Below are 20,498 nucleotides of genomic sequence, written 5' to 3'. Positions count from 1 at the left end.
GTTGCGGATATCGCGGGATTCACACTCGTGCGCTCTGTTGCTGATAAACTGGATGTAATTTAAGTTCTGTTGCTTTTATATGAAAATAAATATTATGAACAAGACACCCAAAGTTTTTGTTATTTATTTCCATTCGAAAGGCCTGTTTATCAAGCATTTTTACTTTAATTACACACATGTTTTTATATATTTTTATTAATATGACAACAATCACATAACCAACAGAGAGATCGCACTCTCTGAGAGTTTGGGAATATTCACACATAATTTATACACATTAAAACATGATATCAAGAGTTTTAAAATCAAACATTTAAAAAAAGAAAAATACATCACGGTTGTTTAAACCAATACGCATTAAGCTGTGTCGTCAGCAAGTCGTTTCCCATCATGCTTTTGCTCCGCGCAGTCGGTGGAGAGCAGCTGCGCTCGACTGCAGAATCCGACACATCCGCTTCGCCATCGCGAGAGATTTTTGACAGACGTCAGCATGACATCAGAGCAAGGCGGACCGCCCTCGGTCACATTTCTAACCGGCATGCATCTCGCGCTGATCACCGGTGATCGGTTCTGCGCAGATTTTGCTCATCTCAAACAAGCCTATACTCAAGGGGGACTGCAGGAGCTCGAGCTCTGATGACGACACAGCTGATCCACGATTGGCCGATTCGCCGTATGACAGCGATCACGTGTGTTTCGTGTTTATTCTAAAACCTTATGTCTCGCTAATGCTCACAAATAATTTATTTATAACAGTAAAACCTCTTTTCATGTAGTCGCGATGTTATATTGTCATGTTTATCAAACTAAAACTGATAAAAACCGTTGACAACACTTCATTGATAGTGTAGGTTTATATGTTGAACTTTAATCTTGTCCAAATAGACGCTTTATTAAACAGTATATAAAGTATTGGATGAAAATATCATTTGAAACATCTGTGTATTTGAGAAATATTGCATTTATTTAACTTCAGCTGTGATAAAGTTTGCAAACGCAGTGCAAGCGTCACCACGGGAAGCAGAAAGTGTCACGTCTCTGTTTGCAGCTCCTCCCTGCCTGCACTCGGCTATGGCGCGTACTCCGGGCCAAAATTAAACATCCGACCGACCGATCTACCGATCGAACGTCTAACCGAACGTCTATCCGACGGTCTTGTCTGATGGAGCGGGTGACCCACGTGACGACCTGACGTGACGTCAACATCTTGAAATTATGTCTTTTTTACCATTTATACATCCAAGCTGATGTGTAAAGACTATACATGGACACTGCAGGCACTAAATACAGATATATACCTAAAATAATACTCAACCATTTTCTGCTGTACTTCCCTGAATAAGTCTTTAAAGATGTTGTAGGCTATTTTAAGTCTTTCTTAGTGATTAACTGAAAAAGCTTGTATATCATCCCACATAGCAAAATTGCTTTGGCCCAGTGATGGCCCACACAACCCACTTTCACTTGGCCCAAATACAGCAATGAATTACGGTACATGACTGGACCAGGCCTGGTTGCCAGAACTCTGGCCCCATATGGCCCATGGCAAAGCCATATCTCAGCCAAATGTATGATTATAGTTGGCCCTATTCTGGTCCTTTTTAGGACCAAACAATTGTTTCCACATGTCAGCCTCAACAAAACCTTAATCTAGCCAGTTTATACACACCTTTGGCCCAGATGAAAAATGCCTGAACAACAGTATTCAGATAAAAAATATTTATTTTTTCACATTTAAACAACATAATTAACAAAAAAAATGCTTGAATGTCAGTTCCATGTTTCACAACTCTTCAATATCTGATTCAGTTCATGAACAAGCGGCACTGTGCACTTTATATAATTTCTGATTCAGTTCATGAACAAGTGGCACTGTGCATACAACTGAACATTCGAACAAGTCGCAAATCCGTTAACCTGTTGTACTCTCCTGACGCTCTTTTCTCTTCATCCTCTCTCTCCTGCCACCATCCCTATCCGGGGCCAGATATAGCCATCTTTTGATGGTGGAATCAATATCCTTTTCTGTGGCCGCAGACGTCAGACGGTTACGCCTCACAGCCGCTGAAACATATATGTAAACATGGTTTGAAATTAGCTTCTGTATCAAAAGCTAATGTGGATATTGGATTTTAAAGTAGTTACATTAAAACTGAACCCCTAACCTATTGACAGACATTCTGTAACATCTACACATTGAGACTGTAAATTGATGCAGATCAGTTTAGTAATTAGCTGGCCATCCTCCTACCCAGTTCCTATATGGTTTAATATGTACAGATATCCGACTGCACTATTTGAAAAAAATCTTGGCAATGCTATGATCGGTTCAACACCATTTGTTCTGCAGAAAATAATAAGGACAGTATGAATCATGTGAACCAGTCATGCATGTCTACACAATTTGAACTGGTCTATGCAAGTATATTTCACACCAGAATGTCCTGGGTTCAGTTTTAGTGGAATTGTCAGTTACACTATGTTTTATGGTGTCCTTGTTACACGGTGTAATTGTTAATTTAATAGTAACATTATTTAACAAAAACTTACTATAGTGTTAGTATTTGGTTTAAAGTTACTGCATGTAACTATTCATAGTAAACTGTTATCATTACACTAAGTGCATGTAACAAGGAGCAAGGACACTGTAAAACAAATAACAGACTTGTTTTTCCTCTCCTCTCCCTTGCTCACCACCTCGTATCTACCTTCTCCCTTCTCTGCATACCTTTTTTCTGTCCCCTCCTCTCATCTTTTTTCCCTTCATCCCCCAGTTTCTACACTCTATCCTTTTCCTCTGCCCTTTTTTCTCCCTCCGCCTTTCCATCCCTCTTCTCGTTGTGACCCGTCCCGGAAACCAGTGACACAAATCAGCAGCAAAACTTTCGAGCAAAATGAGAAAGAAGAGTTTTTTTGCCGAATCTGTTAGTTGAGATCACGAAGAATCCTCTGTGTTTGAGATAGCAGTATTGGTTATTTAAAGGAACACTCCACCATTTTTAGAAATAGGGCTTATTCAATTTCTTTCCTACATTAAGATGTGTGGGCAAATGCATTTTTGTCTCAGTGCATGCATTGTTTTAGTTTGGCAGGGTCGCCGCTAGCTTAGCATAATGAATGGAATCCTATGCCAGCTAGCATGTCCCAAGTAAAAAAGAGACAAAAAACCCGACTTAATTACCTCTTGTAGCCTGCGTATTCACAACAAGTACAAATAGCGATGCAGATTAAGACTAGGCGATTTCCTCGGCAGATATTGACTTGGGACTAGGGATGAAACGATTACCGGTTTCATGATAAACCACGATAAAATGTCCTGACGGTTAGTAATATCGTTTAAAATTTTATTATCATTAAAACCGTCAGTGATTATCACGATTTTGAAAACTCGCGGTAAATCCTGTCCAGTCTGGTGCAGGCGCGCGCAGCACGTGACGCGACGCTGTTTTCTGAATGAGAAGAAATGACAGAAGGCAGTGAAAGCACCGGGAGATTTTCCAGCCTTCTAAAAGTAAAAAATCTGAGGTGTGGCCATACTTTGGCTTTTACAAAAGTCCTAAATGGTCACTAACATCGCTGTTGCTAGTAGGCTTCTCAAAAGCCATCTGTTATAATCGCGTTGCGCATTATAACCCATCACACATGTTTCTATTGAGTCTAATAATCAGGTGCGTTCAGATTAGCTTTGTTTAGAGCACGCTCTCACTCACTGAAATCTGCACTCAAAGCAGAGGAACATGCGATGTACGCAGGAGATTCATTCAGCATACAGTGGAATGTTTTTGTTCTATTTCAGCAGCGAAAATAGTTTAAAACAAGCACCGCAAAACCATAGCCCATCTGATATAAAGTTGGCTTGACGTTCGAGATGCGCAAATTTACATACAACATTGGTATGCACGTTTGAAAAAAACTGACTGTAAAGTGTTCAAAGGTGTCAGGTATAATGCACACCTTTTGGATTTTTTATATTTAATAAAATAAACTGTCAAATCATATTAAAATATTTATTTTACTGGGATACTGTTTGGGCTCAAAATATGCTAGATTTAAATGTGTCATAGCTGATAGGACACTGATGAAAATATTGCTTGAACATATTTATAGAGATAGTTAGAGATTATATTTACACCAAATTATTATTTATGCACGATGGCCAATATAAGAAAGGAAATCCCTCAGAATACAATCTTGCTTTTAAAAAGTGCATAGAGCTGCTTGATTTATTTGTTGTTTGTTGATTTTCAAATATAAAACTTGTTGAAATGTTTTTAGTGTGTGCATTGGTTCTTTTTGAACACTTAATCTAATTTGAACAAAACCGTGATAATATTGATAACCGTGATAATTTAGGTCACTATAACCGTGATGTGAAATTTCCATACCGTTTCATCCCTACTTGGGACTATATTATGGGTAAGTACAGGCGAAGCACTGCTACTTGGGTGCAGAGATATCACGCAACACATTGGAGAACGTGAGGATGAGCCGTGATATCTCTGCGCCCAAGTAACAGTGCTTCACCTGTGCTTCCCCATAATAGTCCCAAGTCAATATCTGGCTCAGACGAGTTGAAGCGCAAGATATCAGAGGCTATATCGATAGTAACATTTGATGGAGATAAAGACAGAGAAATGGGGAAAATCCATAATTTTGACTGTAAATACTACACGAGGAGAAAATAGAACTCTCTGCATGGGAGACAGTCCTGTAGCCAGAAATGTTCTCCAGACATTATGTACAACATACGGCTGGAATCTTTAGCTGCGGAAAAAAAGTGGCAGGACATGCAAATTATTGGACATTATTGGCCTGAGTCCACTTGAATTAGTTTGGGCTGCTCTCTCAGTAGCCGCGTTTCCATTACAGATTTGCAAAAAAAACGTTGCGATATTTAGGCTGCTAAATGTCGAAAAAAAACTATTGTGAAATGATGGCGTTTCCATTAACCGATGTTATGCGTCTAAAACTTTTTTTTCCCTCTCATGATAAGTCATTCCAAAAATATGCAACATATGTTGGCAAGTTTGTGTATATCCCAGCATCGTAATAGTTATTATTTTTAATGGAAGGATAGGCGTTATCCACGCATTAATTAAAATGAAAAGAACTAAATGTTTGAATTTGCATGGTGGTAACTCTAAGTTTTTTTTTTCTTTTTTTTTTCCGTTATTTTGGCTTTGAATTTCGTTTGTTAGAAATATGAACTGAATTTGGAAATGCTTTTAAAAACTTTACGTTTAATAAACAAAATAATTTTTTGAAATGAAGACAGCGTTTAGAGTGAGTGCATGCAACATAATCCGTTCTCTGAATCAACAGCCTTTGTGAATGTACACAAAAAAAGTAGACACTTTATAGTCTATAATTATGTCTTGCACATATCTGTATGGCTAAAAATGTCTATTGTATTGTGTTATATCCGCTGCCATAAAGGACAATGCCCATCAGAATGCGCCAGCGACTTCGTCAGCCATGGGTTATCATTTGAACGTCCGTGATTACTACAGTATGCGAGTCGTGGTAAATCTGTCATTAGATAAAGCCATTGTGTCTCTTCAGAAGACTTGTATTTGGATTAGACACAGATTAGCTATTTTTACAAGGCTTTTATGACATTTATTGGATCTTTTTGATCCAAAGTTTGAGAGGAATGGACAGTCCCGCCGCTGGCCGTCTTGCCCCAAGCATCAATACTTTATGATTCCCGCGGGACTGGGAAATATGGACTTAAATGGAAGTACAAAAAAAGCAGGTTTTATAACAAACATCTTAATTTGTGTTTAGAAGCTAAACAAAACAACATATAGGCTGTGTCCACGGCTTCGGTACTATTTCACGTGCATTCGACCAGTCAGCGTACTGCTTTTTTAAATGCCTATATTCAAATGGCCACAACTTCTCCAAATATTATCAGATTTCCATGTGTTACACATCGCTGGAAAGCTTGGAGACTACACTTTCATAATCTGTGAATAACTCAAAATGCCCCAGAACTGACTTGTGTCCCAACTTTCCGTGATTGGTCGCATATTTCCTCATCTCGTTCTTCTATGCTTTCTTCCTCTACTCCCGTTGTGACCTGAATTATCAATTTAAATACATTTTGATGGTTCTTAAAAACTTAAAGCACTCTTATGACATAAAGTACAACTTACCAATTACGACATCCCGTAAAAGTAAGCGCTGGAAACCAATTTTTCCATTTATTCCTCTCATGTTGATTTTTTTGGCCAAAGAGTTAGTAATCAGTCCCTGCATAATCCTCCAGATGCACTCATGGACGTCCACCCCTCCTTTGAGAGCCAGTGTGTTTACCTGAAATTATAATGAATAATTTTTTTAGCGATCATAAAATACTACGAATACTATAGGTGACACTGGTAAAAAAACAAAAAACACATTCCCTCTCTCTCTCTCTCTCTCTCTCTCTCAAACAAAAAATACATTCCAAATTCCATATGTATGTTAGAAAAGATGAGCATTTTATGTAATTTTGTTTGTATTTGTTCATCCAAGCACAAAAAGAAGCAGAAGAGAACTCAATTCAGTATCAATTTGTCTGTGTGTGAGCACTTTGGATGTGTGCGCAGAGAAAAGCGGCTTTACTATCCCCACATTTAACAGTGCCACCACAAAGAGAGTGTCTGTGGAAAACACTGAAGCTAGTCACTTCAGTTATAGGAAATGTAATTTGCCAACATACCAACTGTTTCCTGAGGTCAGGATTACTATGCAGTTGTTCCTCCATGTCCTGAAGAGAACTGATATCTTTAAGTGGCAACAAATTTCGATCCAGGTCTGTCTCTGACTCATCAGCTGATTTCATACTCTGCAGTGTCTTGAAGATGATTCGCAGTTGGTCCATCATCATTTCCTGTCTTGTTAATATACTACGCAGGAGGGCTAGGAAGAAAACAAGAAAGAAAAATATTTGTTTTCACTCACTTTAATTAGGTAAGCACTGACCATTTGCTGGTATTGTTACTATTTCTTACTAAAACTGTTAACATGCCAAACAACTAAAATTGTGGATTAATCAGCATCAGGACTATTCTGTATCATCACAAATTGCACAAATTCATATCTCAAAAATGTTTTGTTGAGATGTTGTAAGTTGTTGGTACAAACATACGTCCATGTAAGTTTCAACTTTTAGTCATTTTTGTATAAAAAACAATATTAAGTAAAAATAGCTGAAGTCATTTGCCAGAGAAAAAAAATCCCTTAAAACAAACTAACTATAATGCACATTAATATACTTACATGTTTGGACACTAGATGTCTGCTCCCTGGTCTGGTGTGGCTCAGTATGCTTTGATGGGACTAGAGAAGGTGTAGCGTGGCTTGATCTACGGGTCTCTGTGCTGGCATGACTTGATCTACGATTTTCACTGCTGGCATAACTTGGTCTACCCATATCAGTGCTGCCGTTGCTTGATGTGTGGATCTCACTGCTAGCAGGCCTTAATGGATGAATCTCAGAGCTGACGTGCCTCGATTTACAGCGCTCAGTGATGATGTGTGTGCTTGGGCCTCTTGGGCTGCGCTCAGTATTGCTATGACCCCTTGGGTAGAGGTCAGGAGTGCTGTCATCACTTAGATAAAGCTCAGGAGTGCTGTGGCCTCTTCGATGGAGGTCAGGAGTGCTGTGGTCTTTTAGGTGGAGGTCAGCAGCACTGTGGCCTTTTGGGTGGACCTGAGCAGTGCTGTGGTCTTTTCGGTGGACGTCAGGACTGCTATGGCCTCTTGGGTAGAGCTCAGGAGTGCTGTCATCACTTGGGTAAAGCTCAGGAGTGCTGTAGTCTTTTGGGTGGAGGTCAGCAGCGCTGTGGCTTTTTCGGTGGACTTGAGGAGTGCTGTGGTCTTTTCGGTGGACGTCAGCAGTGCTGTGTTTTTTTGGGTAGAGGTCAGGACTGCTATGGCCTCTTGGGTAGAGCTCAGGAGTGCTGTCATCACTTGGGTAAAGCTCAGGAGTGCTGTGGCCTCTTCCATGGAGATCAGGAGTGCTGTGGTCTTTTGGGTGGAGCTTGGGACTGTGTTGCTTTCCTGGGTCTAATGCAGGAGTGTTGTGATGCCTAGTGATCTTTGGAGCACTTGGCAATGAATACTTTCTGCTCAAATGTACAAAACATGTTAGTCCTTTATCTGCTATGATAAAATGCATAACATTTTTTTTTTAAATGCAGAAGCTTCTTACCTTTTTCTTGACATTGTTCCTTCCAGGGTACCTTCGATGTCATCATAATGACAGTCAGGAGCGCCATGGCCTCTTTGGTGAAGTTTGGGGCTATTTTGCTTTACTGGTTCTAATGCAGGACTTTTGTGCTGCCTGATGATCTTTGGAGCACTGGGCAATGAATTCTTTCTGCTCAGAAGTACAAAAGATCTTAGCACTTGCACATCTGGTATGATCAAATACACTATAATTTAAAATGGCAGAAGCTTCTTACCCTTTTTTTGACTTTTTTTCTGTCACAGTGCTTTTCATCTCATCATCATCCTCTCCAGGAAAAAGATTGTTTTTGGGTCTAAGAACATATTTCATGATATGCAATTATTAGTAAATGTTGTGCACCACCAATTAATAAAAAAACTAAACTAAACTAAATAACATTCTTCCCCCTACATTCTTCTTCTTTTAAATTTAATTGGTGAGTTCCCTCCATCACTTCCAATGTCAGTGTGATCAACAGCTTGAGGAAGTTTTCGTCTAGCTTCATTGTAGTCATCTGGGAAAGTAAAAAAGGCAATTTTAAGTAATATATATCAGTAGTTCAGTTTAAAGGAAAATGTGAATGAATGTAACTTACTTGATGTGAAAATAATTCTGGCCTTATGAGGCTTCCATTCATCTCCAGGACATTCTTGCAGTTTTACAGCTTTTGCTATATCAGTTTTATTTGGAGGCCACATGCACTCTCCATTTTTTATCCAGATGGAAGGCACAACTTCTACCTCATTGGTATTGTCAAAAACAACTATGTGAAACATCTAAAGATAAAAAAAAATCAAAACCACAGAAACATTCTCTTCAGCCAACTGAAATACTAAAGCAAAAGGGCTATTTGTCTAATGCAATAGTGGAACAACAACAAATCGGTTTTGGAAAGGTAATCTCACATACTTCTGCGGCTTATTTCTAATCATGAAACATTTGATGTTAGTAGAGAGGTTGGAAACAACATAAATTCCCAGCTCTCTTGAGTCAATAGGATATGTAAAGAAGTGTTCCACCTGTTTATATTCATTGGCCACAATGTACACTACTCCTTTATCCTCAACAATGTTCTGGACTAACACTAATTTTTTATCAATTTTGATGCAACAATCTCTCTCTTTGACCTTCACAACTACATCATCTGTAGCAAGCACTTTATATTGACGAACTTGTTGTGAAAAGTATTCTGGCACTGGCCCATTCATATGCTCATTTTCCAGTTTTTGAGTTGCCTCTTTAACATCAAGACTGTAACTGCCATTTTCCATCTCTGATAATCTGCGTATCACCTGAGTCAAAGGATTAAGTGGCCCTCGAACCAATTTTTTTATTTTTCCTAAGAAATTTTCAAAGGGAAATGCTGATATAAGGTCTAAATTGCCATGAACTTTGACATCTTCATTGAGATGCACCAGACCATGAATATTGTATACCAAAAACTCTTCACCGTAAAGCTGGCCAAAGTGTTCAACGAATGACACCAACAGAGTTTTAGCAAAGTCATTCAACTCCATACAATATTGTGGACTTGCCAAAATGTACACGCCTACTGACAACAGCATGAAGTTGTCATAGATCTGAGGCTGTAGAACACCCCTCAGCACAACTGGACCAGTGTACAACAAGAATTGCCGTAGTTCGGTGGCTTTCCATCTACATCGTTCAGCTAGAGTCCGTGGCCTTCGAGCAAACTCACTTGGAATGTAATTTCTCAGTGCAAGAAGTCTATCTGATACCATGGAAGCTTGACTAGATGAAATGCGACAGTGCAAGGGACCAGTAGTGCTGATCCACAAGTCTAATAGACGCTTCATTACACCCAGACAAACCAGGTGCATATAATCATATGGAAAACAAGTGACCATGTCAATGCCAACCTCTGTAAGAGGGGAGTGTTGGACGTGGTGTTCTTCATCTGTGGCATTCCTAAAACTATCATCAGTTCTGCGCCTTGCATTGACCTCTGGAAATGTCATTCTATTTGATTTGCGGATACCTGTTTGGTGACACTTGTCACATCCATGATAACCAGTGTGTGACTTCACACCTCTGATGAAGGCTCGAGCTGGGGTGTCACACACAACAGAAACAACATTTAAAAAGAAGGTTTTCTGCTTGAACAGAAACCCATCTTTCAACACTTTCAGCTCTTGAACCAGATCATGAAGATACTCAGTCAATGAATTTGGCTTAGAAGTACCACAAAACAGTCCTATCAAAATTGGTTTCTTGGTGATTCCTTGCAACAAACCAAGAATTGGCCAAAACTGTGTAGAAGTACTCTTGAAAATGGGTAATCCATCAAAATTCAATTGCAGTTTAAAAACATGTCTGTCAGGAACATTAGACCAAATTACATCTAGAATTTTCAGAATAGAATTCAGAATCCCACAATAATGGAACACACCACCAGCTACACTGCTAATTTTGTAGCTTGTTTTTGTTTTCAGCAACGTTCGTCCATCCTTTGGCAGAGAGGGATGATAGATTTTGAGAATGCTAAGAAGCGCTGACAGAGCTATTAGAGATATTCCAAATTCAATTGCCCAGTCTGCCAGAGAACTCTGCAAATCACCACCCATCTCACTACACTGTTCTCCAAGATCAGGCAGATCCTCAGCAGAAGCTGCAGTATTTTCATGTAATTCCTTATCCTCAATGCCATCAACTAGATCCTCATCACTTTCATCACCAATTTGCATGTCAGATTCCTCTGAACCATCAACATAAACACTTGTCTCATCATTCACATTTCCTTCCCTATAGTGCTCATTTTCCACCAGTTTATTGACTACACTTAATGCCCTTCTTCGTGAATTGCCCCTATCATTGTACATCCAAGTCTTTTCCATACCGTGGCTTTGCAGGTCTTTCGTTCTTCAACCTGAAACAAACAAAAGAGAATATTACAAATTGTAAAATTATTTATACAAATTATTAATAATACAGAAAGCAAACACACACATACACACACCAAAGAAAAACAAACAAGAAAATCATGAATGAATGGGTTCTACTGATACAAAGCCATATGCTAATCGCTGAAGTAACCCTTTAAGTGTAAATATGCAGCAGTGCAGTCGTATCTATTATTTTAGACAGCACACTTAGTTTTGTACAAGGGATGAAGCTTAAATATGATAGACATGAAAATATGTATATATGACATTATTTCGTATCAATGTCAGTTTATTATCACAGCACATCTGTTGTTTTGGTTGTTATTCTATTAATTTTTAGGTTTTGTTGTTTGTTTGTTTAGATAGCATAGCTTATAATTATTCTAGGGCAATTATTCTATATAAATAAGGGCAAGTATTCTAATCTTTTTAAAATATATTTGTCATCTTTTTATGAATTCTGAAGTGGCATTTAGACCTATTTGCAAACTGTTTTAATGCTGCTCGGAGGATTTACACATAATTACAATTACATATAGTGTTATGAGATTAAAGATTTAAATATAATATTTTTAGTAGGCCTAGCCTTTTGAAATATGACTTTTTTTTTAATTTTTATGAAACGATACTTAGATTATGAGAGTAATTAAGACCCCAGTAGGTGGCAGCACATATCTGTCTTAATAATAGGCCTAGTCAGTCAGTGAGTCATTCATTCAACCGATTCGTTCAAAACGCAGATACAGGAATGAAGCAAGTTATGAAGGTAAATTGATGCCATATAGAATTGCAAGCGTAGGGTAAGATTTGTGAAAGTGTACATAAGATTGCAAGCGTAAATTAAATTTGCATGCACAAGATAAGTTTTGCAAAGGTGTAAATTGCCTTTCAAGTGTAAGAAAAAAATATTTGCAGCATTTTACTGTTTTCATAAGTGTAATTCATGTTTTGTGAAACTGCAGCTTCATGTTAACGCAAAATAAATATGATCTGTATTCTTCTGACTTCCATTTTTCTGCGCTTACCCTTTTGACACGTTTATTTCGCCAAAATACGGCCAAAAGCATTGCACGCCTGTGAACATCGATTTGCAAGCGGAAAAAACAGAGTCAGGAACTGCGAAATAGATTGAGCGTGTAAAACCAACCTTTGTGTAAAAAAAATGAACTGTTGCAACTGTCTAAATGACTTGTTGTGTGCGTAGGGCAAAAAGGCTCCCGAAATAAACCGATTTGCACAGTTCCGTCTTTCTTTTAGCTGCGCTTACAGTTTTGGCACGATTCTGTCACTGACTGAGTTTATAAAGCGCGAGGAGGAAGGCGGGTCCACCTTCTTCTGGAGCCAATCAAATGAGCTGCTCGGTTTACTCTTATCTGATTGGTTCAACCAAGTTGGTTCAAACCTCAGACGCCAGAACACATCTTTATCTTCAATTTATTTTTAATCAGGGCCGTTTCTAGCCTTTCTGGCACCCTAGGCGAGATTCATATGTTGCCCCCCATCCCCCCCCCCCCCTTTTTTTTTTAAACTATAACTTAAGTAAATATGACTTCCTTATTTCATGGGCATATTGTACATGCATTAATCGAATAATGTAGCTAGGTTTATTATCACTGAGATCACAGATGTTGGGGGGTTCGGGGGGCATGCTCCCCCGAGAAAATTTTGATTTCTATGATCTACATATGTGTATTTTAAGATGTTCTGAAGGCCAAAAAATTAGACAACAATAGCTTGAAAACCATGTCACTTGGCACCGCTGCGGATTGAAGAACACACTGACACAAAGACTAAAAGACGGGTCGAAGCCGTAGCCGAAGCCTCGCGCCAGTTTCATATGTTTTAAAGGTTAATCACATATTTTTTTAGGGGGGCCTGAGGCATAAGTTCATAAAAAAGGGCCTAGTGATGCCCATGGTTATGACAGTATTAGCCTACTTGATCAATTTACACTAAACAGCTATCTCTGATGTAAAAAAAATAATAATTATTCAAATTAACTGCTATAATGTTCTGCACCTGAAATGAGCATGGCGTGTGGTCCGTCCAGTACTAATATTCAGTGTAATGTTTTGCTCAACCTTATGATAGAGCGACCAGCTTAGTAGAGAACAAGTAGCCTACAAGTAGGCTAACATACCTGTATATTTCGCTTTCTTTTTTTATATTTCCTCTTTTTTCTTTTTACGATACTGAGCCCCTGATGGCTTTGACCTTTTCATGATGATGAAACTAAAGCACGCTGTAACGAGTAGAAATATAGTGTGGCCCCTTTAAGAGTTGCGCGCGCTCCCTGCAAACGAAGTCTGCATTTTGTGTGTGTGCGCACTGAGTCTTGAGCTCCCATGTGTGGGGATTATTATGAGAGTTCAGCGGGGAATAAAGTGATGTTAATCGCCTCCGTGTTTACATCCACTCCAGTTACATTACGTGAGCTATCCGCATTTTTCACTCGGACACAAGCGTTACAACGCCACGGATGACGACGTTCCCTGCCCTCTACATGATCTTTTTTCATTACAGCAGCGCCACTATCACCATGGCGACTTCACTCCAATAATCGCAACTAATCATAATTCCTTGAAATAGCAAAAGTACGAAATATTAATAATAAAATATATATGAAATAACTAAAAAATCTTGTTGGGGCGGGGGCTCATTGGCGCCCCCCAGCTGTTGGCGCCCTAGGCGACCGCCTAGTTTGCCTATGCCTAGAAACGGCACTGTTTTTAATGCACAAATACATATAAATAAACAAACAAACAAACAAACAAATAAATAAATAACGATTGCTAAATAAGCTGTGCATTTTAGACGTATGTTTTCATCCTGAATTTCGAGCTGATGATGATACATGCACTGAATTCACATACATTTTCTTTCTCAACACACCAGCTCAGAATTCAGGATGGAAACATATAAGTCTTAAACCTAATGGTGCACAGATTGTTAAGCAATTGTGCTTTATTTATTATTTATTTATTTATTTGTTTGTTTGTTTATTTATATGTATTTGTGCATTAAAAGTAAAATGAAGATAAAGATGTGTTCTGGCGTCTGAGGTTTGAACCAACTTGGTTGAACCGAGCAGCTCATTTGATTGGCTCCAGAAGAAGGTGGACCCGCCTTCCTCCTCGCGCTTTATAAACTCAGTCAGTGACAGAATCGTGCCAAAACTGTAAGCGCAGCTAAAAGAAAGACGGAACTGTGCAAATCGGTTTATTTCGGGAGCCTTTTTGCCCTACGCACACAACAAGTCATTTAGACAGTTGCAACAGTTCATTTTTTTTACACAAAGGTTGGTTTTACACGCTCAATCTATTTCGCAGTTCCTGACTCTGTTTTTTCCGCTTGCAAATCGATGTTCACAGGCGTGCAATGCTTTTGGCCGTATTTTGGCGAAATAAACGTGTCAAAAGGGTAAGCGCAGAAAAATGGAAGTCAGAAGAATACAGATCATATTTATTTTGCGTTAACATGAAGCTGCAGTTTCACAAAACATGAATTACACTTATGAAAACAGTAAAATGCTGCAAATATTTTTTTCTTACACTTGAAAGGCAATTTACACCTTTGCAAAACGTATCTTGTGCATGCAAATTTAATTTACGCTTGCAATCTTATGTACACTTTCACAAATCTTACCCTACGCTTGCAATTCTATATGGCATCAATTTACCTTCATACAAGTGGATATCAATGGGACATTGAATCATTCACTCAACCGATTTGTTTAAAGAATCAGATTCATTCATGAACAGCCCTGTTCAGTGAGTCAGCTGCACAACAGTTCAGTGGCTTTATTTTGCAATAGCATTAATTCATTTTATTTCAGCTTCAACCCTTGTTCAAAACTCAGTGTACTGTCTGAAATAAAAGTTATGCCTACTTTAAATACTGATGCGCTTCGCGTCACTGCATCTGCTGTCCATGTCACGCAGCTTTTGCCACACAGATTTTGATAGTTGGACTCCATAAAAGCAGTGGTGTAAAAGAAGTAAGCTGATGGGTAATGTGGGTGCAGATGCGAGGTAACCTACATTAATATTTCTGAAATAATAAATCCGCTAATATTTCTCTAGCACGTTGGTTGTCAAATCCATGCCTATAGAGAAGAGAACCCTTTCTAGTCCCTGACTCCCTCCAATTTTAAATTAAATAAGTAGAAACCAAAAAATGGCACCTTTAATAGTTTTTTATTATTATTATTTGTTCCAAAAAATACAAATAAAAAATATGATTTTGAATTTATTCAATCAAGCAGATTAAAAGAAAAAAAGTGTTGTCGTTTTTTTATTTTTTTATTTCTGCTCATTTAATTTCAAATTGAAAGACAAACTATCAAAACACAAACACATTTGCTCTTATTACATTATGCTAAGGAGGTCCAAAACGAATTAAAAACCACTATTATTAAATCTACACTAAACAACTTGAATATTACAACATGGCTAAGTTACATTTACTTGCTAAAAATACAGTCACAATGGGCCTACAGTCTGATGTCATCTAACTTAAATGTAATCGACGAAAATGTAACATTAGTGAACCAACATTACATGTTAATATATCAACGATTATGCATTGTTAGACTTTCCAACGATGACTACCTGTACAATCCAAAAAAAAAACACAAAAAAAAAACAGCGTCAGACTAAATATATAACAATTATCACTTACCAAGCTTTACTTGCTTTGCTCCAGGGTTAAGATTAAGAAGTCCACGATCACAACCGTTAGTGAAGTGCCGCCTCAAGAGCATTAGTGCCCGCCCACTTCTTCTGATTCCGGGAGTAGTTTTCCTCATTCGATTTTTTTTTTTTATCTTGGTTAAAGCGTTCTAAATCGTTAACTTAACCAGCAAAATCTTTACACACTTTCAACTGAAGAAAAAAAAAATCTAAAATCGAACAAAAAGGCAAAGGTACAATTTTGTATGATTGAGTGTGTATGACTCATAGGGTATGACTACAAGGAGGTTAAAACTGCAAACCCATGAAGCATTGCGCTTTAGGCGCGATATCTCAGCGCGCTTTTCTAGATGCGACCTGATTGGTAGATGTTTCTATCCTTCTTTCTTTTTCCCCCCTAATATTTGAAGAGAGTATAAATATTTGTGTAATTGCCCTTATCTTGTGCATTCAATGATTCAATGAGACAATTAAAAATAAAAAAAAACTTATATATATATATATATAGTTGCAAGGAAACCACTTGCAGAATCAGTAAAAATGTGAATTATTTGAACGAAATAAATAAATACTTTTATTTAGTACTGTCCTGAGTAAGGTATTTTACATAAGATATTTTATATAGTCCACAAGAGATACAAATAGCTGAATTTATTCAAGTAACCGAGTATGAACCTGCTTGATTCTTAATATGTGTGGTTACCTCTAAGACTGTTTTTTTGTTTTGTTAAACTGCCCATCATTCTTCAGAAAAATCCAGGTCCTGCAGATTCTTCAGTTTCCAAGCATCTTTTGCATATATGAACCCTCTCCAGCAGTGACTGTATGATTTTGAGATCACACTGAGGACAATGAGGGACTCAAACACAACACATAAAAGGAGGACATGCATTTGTATGATCTCTCTTATTTTGTTAAAATAATTAACATTTTCACAGATTCTGCCAGTGGTTCACATACTTTTTCTTGCAAATGTGTGTGTGTGTGTGTGTGTGTGTGTGTGTGTGTGTGTGTGTGTGTGTGTGTGTGTGTGTTTGTGTGTGTGTGTGTGTGTGTGTGTGTGTGTGTGTGTGTGTGTGTGTGTGTGTGTGTGTGTGTGTGTGTGTGTGTGTGTGTGTGTGTGTGTGTGTGTGTGTGTGTTTTGTGTAATGTGTAATGTGTTAGACTGTCATAGTACATAACATATTGCACTTTTGTTGGTTTGCTAACTTCTCTTCCATTGTAAATCGGGATAAAAGTGTTTCCTGAATGATTAAATGTAGCCTAAATGTAATGTACATTTAAAGTTTATGGTGTTTCATTATTCTTGATGAACCCTTGTTGATAGATAAATATAATACATATAATAAACGCACATTGCAAACAGGAATAGGGAAAACAGATGTGTGTAAATATGATAAATTATGACATATCTATGGGGAAACTCTGGCCACACATATGTGGCCCACCTTTCTATATTGTATATGTGGGCCAAATAATACTTTTAACAACTGGCCCATATCTTGTTTGCCGCCTTAAAGACCGTTCCATCTCTACCATAACCGGGCCATGTTCGGTCCACACGCCTTATGCCAGTGCCGACTGAATGCCAGCTGTGCCGGCTTCATGCCAAATCAGGGCCAGAAGTCTTTGCTACCTGGGATGACTTTCTCTGTTTTCCATGACAAAAGGAGCTAATGTTTCAAACTTTTAAACATCAGACTCACCTATTTTAACTGTACATCCATGCAGTGGGCTACTGTTTATTAATGTCTTTGTATTTTTCCATATTATTTTATGTATATGTACGTTATATAATTTGCATGTAATGGTTAGTAACAGTGGCTCAGTGGTTCATGCGCCATACTCGGCTACTCTCGCCGATCGCATGCATCCAGCCGCTGCCGATGTCCAACACACCTAGTGAGTTTCATATGTCCAACTGCATTCCAATCCAAACGACATAAATCATGCCTTCGTAGAGCATTTGTAAGGTAAATACTGGCGGGCGAGTCAGCACACTGTGTGTGAGGGTAACATTAAGCAAAGCGCGCAGTGTGTGTGTGTGTGTGTGTGTGTGTGTGTGTGTGTGTGTGTGTGTGTGTGTGTGTGTGTATAAAGCAAGCAAAGTGTGGGTGTTTCTAAAGCATCGATTTCGTTTAGCATGTAAACGCAGGGGCGTAGCCATCTTTTCAGAAGTGAGGGGGACAAAAATGTCTTAATCATTTTTACTGATATAATTTATCGCATCTCTTGCTTTCAGTTAGATAAGATATCAAATACACTGCTGATAAATAACCACTAATATCTATAATATTTTTCTCCTCTATTTTATGATTGGTTTATGTAGCCTACTTCAAACACTTGTGCATTAAGTATCCATAGATTTTATGCAATTTAAAAAAATATGTAATATGTATGTGTATGTGTATATATATGTGTATGTGTATATATATGTGTATGTGTGTATATATATGTGTATGTGTATATATGTATATGCTGCATTTATTGAATAAAAAATGCAGTAAAAAACGTAATACAGTGAAATATTATTCTGATGTAAATCAGCTGTTCTCTTTAATATATAATAAAGTGCAATTTATTTCTGTGATCAAAGCTGAATTTATCATCATTACTCCTGCCTTCAGTGTCACTAATCATTCTCTTGAGGATTTGATGCTCAACAAACATTTATGATTATTATTATCAGTGTTTAAAGGTTTTGCTGCTCATGGTGCTGCTTCATTTTTGTGGAAACCACCATACCATTCAAACATTTGTGGTAAAATTTAAAAAAGAGAAAAAATATTACGTATTTATCAGACATGCATTAAATTGATCACAAGTGATATTTTTAACATTACAAAACATAACTTATTTAATAAATGCTAATAATTGCGCACGTCCCCTCCGTCCCCTGCGTAATCTACGCCCATGTGTAAACGCATTAACCTGTTTTCTGTCAGCATATTGAAGTGCATATTTTAATGTAACGTGGCGAAAATTGTGTGTTACAAGATTCTGATTTCTTTTTACAGAGAAAACATCCATTGAAATCAAAGCAGTACAATGAATGTGTCTTAAATAAATAACTCTTTTTTTTTTATGTAGAATTGGTAAAACGCTTTGCAACCTTTTTTATTTAATCGCAAGAAAACCTCTACAAGATTATTGGTTGCTTTCTCAAATATTACATGGCTGTATTTTTAGTGCTTTCATATAAAGTGCAATTTATCGTGCAGCCAATAATGCTCACATTACACATTATAAATACTAGCTTATACATTTAAAAGGGCCAATTTTAGGCAGTCGGTTTCATCTGTAAATGAAATGAGTTTCAGTAGCATACTGTGAAGTAGATTACAGTAAATAACTGTACATTTAACAGTAAATGACTGACAACAGTCAGTATTGTGTCAGTATTGATGTCAGTATTAAGAAACATTAACAAAGCAATTTCCATCTGATTAGTCATGAGATTAATAAATTATGCAAATTAATATAATACAAAGTGTAGCCTAAATACTAATAAACAGATAATATCCTAGTAATATGCATGTTAATAAGCAACTATTGAGACCCTAGACTAGTGTTACGGTTTTTTGTCCTATAGAAACCAAACATGGCTTTTGGTAATAGTGTCTGCTGAATGAATAAATGTAAAATAGTCAAACCTGTCCTGAGTGAGTCTGGATTCCACACAGCAAGCTGGAGTTTTCTTCAGGATGAGGTCTCTTTTAGTCTGTCACACTGCATGGTCCATTTATATACATCTCAGCCAATCAGAATGGGTTAGTGGTGATGTCAGATCTTTTTCCAGTACATCACATGACATTAAAGAAACCTGAAGAGGGTTTGGGGGTTTCCAGCAGAGAGATCTGCTAATGGATAAATATCCATTTACTCTCCCTCTTCAATAAAGTACGCTGAGCAAAGAACTGCAGAGAGAGAGAGAGAGAGAGAGAGAGAGAGAGAGAGAGAGAGAGAGAGAGAGACAGAGAGAGAGAGACAGAGAGAGAGAGACAGAGAGAGAGACAGAGAGAGAGACTTTTAGTCTTTCTTTATTTTAACAATTAATCAAAATATATAAATATATAAAACACAGAGATATTCACATATGCTCATATTCAACAAAATAAAAAAATAATAAAATAAAATAAAAAAGATAATAATAATAATTACAATAAAATACTCACACACACATTTGTAAAATTCCATCTTCTAATATAAAACATCATTCAAACCCCAAGTTTGTTCAAAAGTATCAAGATCTCCAACCATTTTATAATATGCAAACTCAACCGTAAGCCGAGCAGATATCAGACCCCTTAAAGTCATCTTGACATCAGTAGAAACACTCCCATTCATCTTTGCTTTTCTTGTCAGCCACATGGCTAATTTTGCTTGACCATATAAAAAGTTTATTAACACATCTCTTTTTCTGTTTTGATAGTTATATTTAGGGCCATAAATAAAACCATTAAAAGAAAATTCAAATTTCAAATTTGTACTCCATTCTTCCAACAGCAGAAGCATTGGCTTCAATCTTTCACACTTCAAGAATAAGTGAAACACATCTTCAGACTTAAGACAAAAAGGACATTCATCCGTTACTGTTGGATCAATATGTGCCCTATGTCTATTGGTAGAGAGAGAGAGAGAGAGAGAGAGAGAGAGAGAGAGAGAGAGAGAGAGAGAGAGAGAGAG

General features: G+C 37.6%; 2 protein-coding genes across 2 annotated transcripts in view; both read right to left on the bottom strand.

The window, feature by feature from the left end:
• The window catches only part of LOC137090215 (GTPase IMAP family member 8-like), a 36,300-nt gene extending 16,788 nt beyond the window's left edge, over positions 1-19,512 (bottom strand). Inside the window, exon 1 of the mRNA XM_067454056.1 lies at positions 19,466-19,512. The gene's annotated coding sequence lies outside the window, so the exon portion shown is untranslated. The remainder of the gene's footprint in view (positions 1-19,465) is intronic.
• Positions 1,873-11,243, bottom strand: LOC137089873 (serine/arginine repetitive matrix protein 2-like). The gene is made up of 9 exons (XM_067453440.1): positions 11,076-11,243; positions 8,814-8,994; positions 8,630-8,732; positions 8,454-8,531; positions 8,201-8,368; positions 7,267-8,114; positions 6,707-6,906; positions 6,159-6,318; positions 1,873-2,064 (listed from the first exon to the last, which is right to left on the bottom strand). Exons 2-9 carry the CDS (start codon positions 8,992-8,994, stop codon positions 1,913-1,915), a joined length of 1,890 nt encoding a protein of 629 aa, XP_067309541.1. The 5' UTR covers positions 11,076-11,243; the 3' UTR covers positions 1,873-1,912.
• Positions 19,513-20,498: the final 986 nt, after the last annotated feature.

Source organism: Pseudorasbora parva, chromosome 2 (assembly GCF_024679245.1).
Source record: "Pseudorasbora parva isolate DD20220531a chromosome 2, ASM2467924v1, whole genome shotgun sequence".
NCBI lineage: Eukaryota > Metazoa > Chordata > Actinopteri > Cypriniformes > Gobionidae > Pseudorasbora > Pseudorasbora parva.
Note: the sequence above shows the minus strand (reverse complement) of the source record. Positions and strands in the feature narration are given on the sequence as shown.

Coding starts and splice junctions, on each gene's coding strand:
- LOC137089873 (XM_067453440.1), bottom strand. CDS start 8,994: ATGTTTCACATAGTTGTTTTTGACAATACCAATGAGGTAGAAGTTGTG. Junction 8,532..8,629: donor AAATTTAAAAGAAGAAGAAT/GTAGGGGGAAGA, acceptor ATATGTTCTTAG/ACCCAAAAACAATCTTTTTC. Junction 6,319..6,706: donor CTGACCTCAGGAAACAGTTG/GTATGTTGGCAA, acceptor TTATAATTTCAG/GTAAACACACTGGCTCTCAA.